This window comes from Scyliorhinus torazame, chromosome 14 (genome assembly GCF_047496885.1).
Source record: "Scyliorhinus torazame isolate Kashiwa2021f chromosome 14, sScyTor2.1, whole genome shotgun sequence".
In the NCBI taxonomy this organism is placed as follows: Eukaryota; Metazoa; Chordata; class Chondrichthyes; order Carcharhiniformes; family Scyliorhinidae; genus Scyliorhinus; species Scyliorhinus torazame.
The window spans coordinates 43,009,252-43,019,017 of NC_092720.1; the positions used below are offsets into that span (position 1 = coordinate 43,009,252).

Consider the following 9,766-nt stretch of genomic DNA (forward strand, 5'->3'; position numbering starts at 1 on the left):
TGATTTTAAAAGCAGCTTTGTTTACAGATTTATAAAATCAATTGTGCAAAATCAAAATATTGCAAATGCTGATCATCTGAAATAAAAATATAAGTGCTGTAAATATAATAAAAACATAAGTGCTGTAAATATTCAGCAGGTCAGGCAGTATCTGTGGAGAGAGAAACAGAGTTACATTTCTCTCCAGACATGCTGAGTGTCCTGCTGAGTGTTACCGCATTTCCTGTTTTTCTTATTCAAGCAATGAACTGGGCATTTGCAATATTATTGAGCATGTCTGTGCTCGTGACTTAGCCATTGCTCTGCTCTCCATCTATTTCTGGAACACTTACCGCTTCTCCGTAGTGTTAACCTGTATCCAATTATCAGTTGACTGATGGAATGTGTGTGTGATACAGTCACCTTTTATAAGACGTGAATTGAGTGCTTCAATTTCAAACCATGTTCCCATAAACTGTGAAATAAAAACATTAAAGGTTCGATTACACAGATTCATCCATGATGCAGAAAGAGCATGCACGCATTGAGAACACGTCACGTCTTCAGATCATCTCAAATTGTTTCACAATCACTTCATTACTATTTGAAATATGATCACTGTCAAGTACAACAGTCAGTTTCCATAAAATTGTCTCAAATCAGCAATGAGATAGTTGGTCCTTTGATAATGTTGTTTGAGGAATGAATATTGGTTCGGACACTGGAAGAAACCTCTGCTGTTCTTCAAAACTGTGTAAGGGAATATTTTAAGCAACCTTGAACAGGCTTTGCTTTAATGCCTCATCCAAAAGAAAGCACAGCACAATGGTCCTTCAACTTTGCACTGAAGTGTCAACCTAGAGTACATGTTCAAGTGAAACTTAAGCCTTATGGCTTTGAGGGGAGTTCATTATCAGTGACGGTTCTAAAAAGATGTCAATCATCTGCCATGTGTTTCCACCCCAAACAGGTGCACTTGCACAAGCACACAGTACTCAGTCGAAAGGAATGACTCATTATTCTATTTGAATATATGATGTGGAGATGCCGGCGTTGGACTAGGGTGAGCACAGTAAGAAGTCTTACAACACCAGGTTAAAGTCCAACAGGTTTGTTTCGATATCACTCCTCTTTAACCTGGGGTTCACACCTCTTTAACCTGGGGTTACCCCATCTCTGGATCTGTAAAGATTTAATCACCTGCTAATGCTCGCATTCCAAGCATTGTCTGGCATCTTTGAATCTGTCTATATATATGTTTCTGGAACATACCTCTTCATTCACCTGAGGAAGGAGCCGCGCTCCAAAAGCTAGTGACATCGAAACAAACCTGTTGGACTTTAACCTGGTGTTGTAAGACTTCTTACTATATGAATATAATTCAAGGTTGATAATTACAAAGGATCCAACATTTCTCAGGGCACAATTGGTGAGGTGCCCTCCAATGCTGAACTCACTGCAGTACACATCCATTTACACGAGACAGGCTGGATTAAGAGTCACTTCAGGAATCTCTCCGGCACCCAATTGCTCATGCCTGACTGAAATGCTAGCGGGGAATGGCCTAATTCTTCTCCTATGTCTTATGGTCCTATTGTAATCGGACAGTGTGGGAAGGGTTGGCCCAAGTCATCTGAAAATCTGCGAACTCACTGGTTCATGTCCCACAAGAAAAGTGACCATTTTATCAATGTTTCGCCCCCCAGTCTAAAATTATTCAGGGCTCCAACTCACTTGCCTTGCCCTTATTGGTGGGACCCACATATGGTCTTATAGAGTTTGGTATGTGGCCAGTGATTTGACATACCAGTTATTACGACCACACAAAGCCTCCCTCCAGCCTGAGCAGCAGGAACTCTTAGCCTGGGGAAATCCTACCCCAGCTGCCTCACTTGTTTTGCAAAGAATCGATGGATGTTCTGTCCTTGAGAAGTCAAAGAACAAAACTAATGGAGTCAAATAATGGTGGGAACAAGGCGTCATCTACCAGATTGAAGAATGCATAAAATGAGTAAGGAATTAATCACCCAGCTCTGAAATGGGCATCATTTGTTTCTTCTTTTCCACAATAGCACTAAACTCACAATTGATGTGCAGTGCATTATACATTAACACATAATCTTGCACCTCATCTTCTCTCCAAAAAGACTTATATACTGAAAAACGTGCATTTATGAATGCTGTTAATTTTTCCAAATACCGAATATCGTAACGATTGTTGAATTAAACCATGCAAGTGAGGGAACTTTTATTTCAAATTGTTTTATTTTCATTAAAAAAACAATTGTGAATTCCTTACTGTCAAGAGGACTCCTGTGACTTGAAACAAAGGGAATTGATTTCACAGAATCACAGATTATCTTTAATCTTACTGCTTATTGCATTGTGTTAAGATAAAATGACCTGAAATATTCCTTTGTGCATTGTTTTGCATAGTAAAAAGGTTGGCTTTGACAGTTAGACAATTTCTAAACTGAGTGGCACTCAGGCATCAGTGAGTCATTTAGTACCCACTAATCAGAAATCAGTTATGCTTTGTAATACGGACCCAGGAAGTGTAGAAGATTGTAGTTTAGTCGGGCAGCATGGTCGGCAAGGGCTTGGAGGGCCGAAGGGCCTGTTCCTGTGCTGCACATTTCTTTGTTCTTTGTAATCATAGAAAGATATGTTGATTGGGGTCAGAGGGCACCCAGGGAGGTGCCCTGGGGGACACCTTTACGATGCATGGCACTAGATTCAAATTGGGCTGTTAGCGGTGTGCACAGGTGCACGGCAGCCTTGCCGGCTGCGGCAATGGTGATCCATGCCAGTCCACCCTGACCACAGCCCACATCCTGGTCACCCCCACTACTCCCCCTGACCCTGGCCGAAGCTCTCTGGCCAACGGCACAACTGTCAGAAAACTATGCCAATGTTGTAACCTTTCCTGATCCCTTTCTCTTCCTCAGCATCCGCCATGCTGGTTTCACGATTTTTAAACCCACAAGTGAACCGTGCCGTCGGGAATTCGGAGGTGGAGCATGACGGAGGTCTTGGAGATTATCAGGTTGGGCCCGCTAATGATATGCAAACAGTGTCTATTGTATGTTTCTATAATAATAATAATCGTTATTGTTACAAGTAGGCTTACATTAACACTGCAGTGAAGTTACTGTGAAAAGCCCCTAGTCGCCACATTCCAGCATCTGTTTGGGTACACAGAGGGAGAATTCAGAATGTCCAAACTACCTAACAGCACGCCTTTCGGGACTTGTGGGAGGAAACCGGAGCACCCGGAGGAAACCCATGCAGACACGGGGAGAACGTGCAGATTCTGCACAGACAGTGACCCAAGCCGGGAATCAAACCTGGGACCCTGGCACTGTGAAGCAACAGTGCAGTGTGGAGTGAATCGCATTGATGCCGTTTTCGAGGTGATGGAGAATCACGATTTGGCATCAAATCAGCGCCTGCCACAATTTTGGCGTTGGTAATGCTGGTTCAGCTCAGTGGGCTAGGCAGCTGGTTTGTAATGCAGAACAAGGCCAGCAGTTCGGGTTCAATTCCCATACCAGCTTACCCCAACAAGCGCCGGAATGTGGCATCTCGGGGCTTTTCACAGTAACTTCATGCTTGTGACAATAAAAGATTATTATTCTCCGACCAATCACATTTCCCAATTTTGGTGTTAGCTGACGGAGAATCGCGCCCAGGATTTCTGTTACCTCCGGGGAGGAGAGAATTGATTTCCTCAGGCAAGGCTAGGGTTGAAATCCAATTCTCAGATAATAATAATAATTTTAATTATTGTCACAATTAGATTTACATTAACACTGCTGCAATGAAGTTACTGCAAGCACCGTGCTGTCCGGTCTTCTCAGTAAGTGCCATTTATTACGATTTGTAAAAGCTGTAGGGAATATTTATTGACACGACAGGATTGGCGATGCCACATAACTTATGTACTTCACGTTACTAACCTCTGACAGAGTGAAATTTTTCTGTACTGGAATCTTTGGACATGACTTGAAACTTCCTCTGGTGAAACAAATGGAAAAAACTAACAGCATCAGCAATCGCCCCTGCATGTTGCCGTCTTGGGAGGATCTGAGAGAAAAAGAGGTTCTATTATATTTCTCAAACTCATCACTCTAATTCTGGCATTCTGGAGAAGATTGGATTGGATGGGGTTTGTTTATTTTCACGTGTACCGAGGTACAGTGAAAAGTATTTTTCTGCGTGCAGCTCAAACAGATCATTTAACACATGAAAAGAAGATACGTAATAGGGCAACACAAAGTACACAATGTAAATACATAGACACCGACATCGGGTGAAGCATGCAGGAGTGTGGTATTAATCAGGTCAGTCCATAAGAGGGTCGTTTAGGAGTCTGGTAACAGCTGGGAAGAAGCTGTTTTGAATCTGTTTGTGCGTGTTCTCAGACTTTTGTATCTCCTGCCTGATGGAAGAAGTTGGAAGCGTGAGTAAGCCGGGTGGGAGGCATTTGCAAATGACAGATAATGAGAAAACTGAAGCACCTCTGTAAAATATTGGAGAGGGAAATCACTTTTAAAAGCTGGCGAGATGCATCAGAAAGGTGCATCTTTACATATATGAGAGCATATGTTTTAAAAAGGAATGCTTTTAAACGTGGATATTCCAGACATTCTCACTCTTGGTTGGACTCGAGCAGACACAGGCTTTCTTCAGTTTTCCACTCCTTCCTGTTGGTCCCTTCTGTAACTGCGCATTCTTTTCAATGAAAAAGACACTGGTCTGATTTATTCAGCAGCGCCTCTTCACCTCGCCCTAAAGGTGGCACCTGGATTTCCTCCCCTCCTTCCCAATATCTTGCCAGGGTTGAAGGGGAGAAAAGGGGGGGGGAGACAGCATACGGTGTGTGAGCCTCCTTTACAAATGAGCAAAATTTGGTTTTATAACCTGAATGTCTTAATCAGCTCCCTTCATTGTAGAGGAGGGAGGGATGTGCTTGCCACGCTTTGTTCTCAGACAGGCCTTTGAGTTGGCGGTTCATCAACCGAAAACCAATGCTTTATTTTCTCTTCCCAAATATCAGTTCCTGGCAGCAGCACACATTTATAATAATCTGTATACATTATTAGGCTTACATTAACACTGCAATGCAGTTATTGTCAAAATGCCCCAGTCAGCACACTCCAGCGCCCGTTCGTATACACTGAAGGAGAATTCAGAATGTCTAATCCACTTAACAAGCACGTTTTTCAGGACTTGTGGGAGGAAACCCATGCAGACACGGGAAGAATATGCAGACTCCACACAGACAGTGACCCAAGCTGAGAATCGAACCCGGGACCCTGGCGCTATGAAGCAACAGTGCTAACTGTGCTTCCATGCCGCCCACAATCACATTTCAGCCTCCAATCTCCCTGTGCGAACAGTACAGGCTTCCCTTCCTGTTTCTTCATTTCACAATTACTCTCAAACACAGGGCACACCAAACTGGACTCAGTCGCTCATTCCATCTCGGGGTTCCTCAGGACATTTACCAAACTTTCCCCACTTTTCAGTTCAAATAAGTTTCACTGACCAGCTCACCTGTCAATGCAGTTTGCATAAATTAACCCCATTTTTAAAAACAATAATGTGAATATATTCCTTCAGAAGATTGCAAATCTCTTTGTATTAAACAAACCGACACGTCCATGGAGTTACCAGGTAACCCAGCCAGTTTCCCCACTCCAGGGAATGCTTCCACTAGTTCTCCAGCTGCTTTTTTTTCAGTCGGCACAGTGGTTAGCACAGTTGCTTCATACCTCCAGAGTCCCAGGTTCGATTCCCGGCTTGGGTCATTGTCTCTGTGGAGTCTGCACGTTCTCCCCGTGTCTGCGTGGGTTTCCTCCGGGTGCTCTGGCTTCCTCCCACAGTCCAAAGATGTGCAGGTTAGGTGGATTGGCCATGATAATTTGCCCTTAGTGTCCAAAAAGGTTAGGAGGGGTTACGGGGTTGGGTGGAGGTGTGGGCTTATGTGGGGTGCTCTTTCCAAGGGCTGGTGCAGACTCGATAGGCCGAATGGCCTCCTTCTGCACTGTAAATTCCATGAAATGTTTCTATGAAATCTAGTCAAAATTGGACAGAAAACTCGACAAACTTTTCATATTTTAGCAAGAGCGTTTAGGTAACTCCCTTCCCCAGCATCGCAGTCATTCCCAATAGCTTACCCGAGAGCAAAGTGGAGATTTGAACGGTGATGTGTTCTGCAACTGCCCCCGAATTCCAACTGATGTGTCCTGGTGTGTGCTGCACAGCCCCACAAGCACTCCTTATATCTGAGTTAGCGCTTCCCAAACAACTGGATCGCAATTAGCAAACAGGGCTCGGCAGCCCGCGCTCCCGGGGGAGATCCCAGTCATGTACACGTCCACATCAATCATGTGGAGATAGATGGTGCTAGCTCCCGCAGAAAACTGCTTTGTAACTCAACATTTCCCTCATCTCTTATATTTTAATGAATTATATACATTATGGAATGTATTACAAGGTATGAATCCTCCTCCCTTGTTAGATTTTTGTTGGGGAAGTGTCACTTCAGCCAGTTGTGCACAGGGTGCTGCTGAAAGGACATTTATTCCTCTGGCCGTTCATCCGTGCTCCCAAACATCCCCAAGTTCCGCCTGCAGTCAATCACAGCTGTCCGCAGTTAGTCTGTATACGGCAAGAACCCCCAAACAGTAATTAAAATAATGGCCAGTCCATTATCTGCCACAGATAAACCTTTCAGTGCCTCTTCCAAAATTAAACCTTTTCCATCTCATCTCCCCATTGTGTAAATAAGGTGTTCCATTCCGGCAGCAAGCCGCTGCTCAGCTGCTACTGAAGCTGCAGAGCGAATGTCATCGAGAATTGCAGCAGGTCCCTGGGGCCTGTGTCAAGAACAAAGAGCTGTTCAGATTTAGTTCCACACTCCAACTTTTCAACCAGAATCCTCTAAATTTCTATTCAGATCACATTCCCATGGTGCAGTGGGTAGTGCCCCTGCCTCTGAACCAGACACACCGGGTTCAAGTTCCACTCCGGCTTTGATGTTAAAGTTGAAGCCAAACAGGTTAAATATCAACATGCAAATCCTCCCAACACTCTCCAATGGGCAGGTGGTAAGCGCGGGAGAGACTCCTGGTGAGCCATACGGTGGGAAGAATTCGAGCCTCTCCCATCGACATCCAGAGCTCCAGGATGCAACACGCATGTAAAACCGCACATTACCATAGCAACTCAGACTTGTTGGGGGAGGGCAGAGGAGACAATCCATTCGGTGTAATTATTTGGACAATGGGACTCTGGCTTTGAAAAGAATGTGCTCAGACATGATGCACGATCAATTGGACAAAGACAAGGGGCGGGATTCTCCGCAATCGGCACGATGTCCGCCGACCGGCGCCAAAAACGGCGCGAATCAGTCCGGCATCACGCCGCCCCAAAGGTGCGGAATTCTCCACATCTTGAGGGGCCGAGCCCTCACCTTGAGGGGCTAGGCCCGAGCCGGACTGATTTCCGCCCTGCCAGCTGGCGCGGAAATGACTTCGCCGGGCGACGCATGCGCGGGAGCGTCAGCGGCCGCTCACGGCATCCCCGTGTATGCGCAGTGGAGGGGGTTTCTTCCGCCTCCGCCATAGTGAAGACCATGGCGAAGGCGGAAGGAAAAGAGTGCCCCCATGGCACAGGCCCGCCCGTGGATTGGTGGGCCCAGATCGTGGGCCAGGCCACCGTGGCGGCACCTCCCCCCCCGGGGCCAGATCGCCCTGCGCCCCCCCCCCCCCCCAGGACCGCGGAGCCCGCCCGCGCCGTCTGCTCCCGCCGATAAGAAAGGTGGTTCAATCCACGACGGCTGGCGTGGGTTGACAGCGGCAGGACTTCGGCCCATCACGGACCGGAGAATCGCCGGGGGTGGGCCCGCCGACCGGCGCGATTTCCGGCGACCAGCGCGGGGCGATTCCCGTCCCCGCCGAATCTCTGGTGGCGGAGAATTCGGGACACGGCGGGGGCGGGATTCACTCCAGCCCCCAGCGATTCTCTGACCCGGTGGGGGGTCGGAGAATCACGCCCAAGAGTTGAATACAACTGAGGCTTTATTGCTCTAAGATGTGTGGCCTCCCACAGCATCTGGCAAAATGGATGCTGCACGGAGGACACACATATTTATACTCCGCCTACTCAGCGGAACCAGCAGGCAGGGACTACCGCCGTACCGGTCCTACCGTACATCACCGATTATAAGTGCAACAGTGGTTCACCACATTCACCCCCTGTTAAAATTGAGTCCCGCGGGAGTGGTGGAGAACTATATACAGCAATTGAATTTACATATGCAATATTTGCGAGAAGAAAAAAACATTCTTTTGAAGTCCAGTGAGTCAGATAGAGGCTTAACCAGTCCGGGGCCTTGATGTGCCGTTGGGAGCGATGCAGTGGTGGCGGCGATGCCGATGATGGTCTGGTCTTCGGTGACTCCGGGAGCATGCCAAAATCCTCTTCATCGTCGGGCGTGGGCAGGGGGAGGACGGATGGTCCGGAGGGGGCGGGGGGGGTGGACCTGGGCCAGAGGTGTGTGTGTGTGTGGAACCTGATGGTGCCAGATCCCTGAGGGAGACAGTATCCTGGCATACTGGGAGTTCGCATGGAGCAACTGCACCCTCTCCACCAACGGGTCCGCCTTGTGGAGTCGGACGTGCCTACAGAGAAGGACGGGTCCTGGAGCTGCGAGCCAAGTCGGGAGCGACCCCTGGATGTGGACTTCCTGGGGAAGGCAAAGAGATGCTCATGGGGTGTGTTAGTGGTGGTGCACAGTAGTGACCGAATGGAGTGTAGTGCATCAGGGAGGACCTCCTGTCAGCGGGAGGCCGGGAGGTTCCTGGACCGTAGGGTCAGTTGGACGGCCCTCCAGACCGTCCCGTTCTCCCTCTCTACCTGCCCGTCTCCCCGAGGGTTATAGCTGGTTGGCCTGCCGGTGGCGATACCCCTGCTGAGCAGGAACTGACGCAGCTCATCATTCATGAATGAGGATCCCTGTCACTGTGGATGTAGGCAGGGAAACCGAACAGAGCGAAGATTGTGTTGAGGGCTTTGATGACGGTGGCAGACGTCATATCGGGGCATGGGATGGCGAAGGGGAATCTGGAGTACTCATCGACCACACTGAAAAAATACGTGTTACGGTCGGCGGAGGGGAGGGGCCTTTGAAATCCAAGCTGAGGCGTTCAAAGGGGCGGGAGGCCTTCACCAGGCACGCACGGTCTGGCTGGTAGAAGTGCGGCTCGCACTCCGCACAGACCTGGCAGTCCCTGGTGATTGTCCGTACTTCCTCGACGGAGTAGGGCAGATTGCGGGCCTTTATGAAATGATACAACCGTGTGACTCCCGGGTGACAAATGCTGTCGTGCAGGGCCCGGAGTCAGTCTACTTGTGCGCTGGCACATGTACCTCGGGATAGGGCGTCTAGGGGCTCGTTGAGCTTGCCGGGGCGATACAAAATCTCGTAATTGTAGGTGGAGAGCTTGATCCGCCACCTCAAGATCTTATCATTCTTGATCTTGCCCCGCTGTGTGTTATTGAACATGAAGGGGACTGACCGTTGGTCAGTGAGGAGAGTGAATCTCCTGCTGGTCAGGTAATGCCTTCCAATGCCGCACAGCTTCAACAATAGCTCGGGCCTCTTTTTTGATGGATGAGTGCCGAATTTCTGAGGCATGAAGGGTGCGGGAAAAGAATGCCACGGGCCTGCCTGCCTGAATGCGGGTGGCGGCTAGGGCGACGTCTGATGCGTCGCTCT

The 9,766-nt window shown here is 48.3% G+C and overlaps 1 protein-coding gene across 1 annotated transcript in view; it reads right to left on the bottom strand.

Moving 5' to 3' along the window:
- Positions 1 to 4,714, bottom strand: part of LOC140389673 (apolipoprotein D-like) — a 39,366-nt gene extending 34,652 nt beyond the window's left edge. Inside the window, exons 1-3 of the mRNA XM_072474020.1 lie at positions 4,635 to 4,714; positions 3,939 to 4,065; positions 333 to 454 (exon numbers count right to left, since the gene is read on the bottom strand). Coding sequence (XP_072330121.1) covers positions 333 to 454; positions 3,939 to 4,046 — 230 coding nt within the window. The 5' untranslated portion in view covers positions 4,047 to 4,065; positions 4,635 to 4,714. The remainder of the gene's footprint in view (positions 1 to 332; positions 455 to 3,938; positions 4,066 to 4,634) is intronic.
- Between the last annotated feature and the right edge of the window lie 5,052 nt (positions 4,715 to 9,766).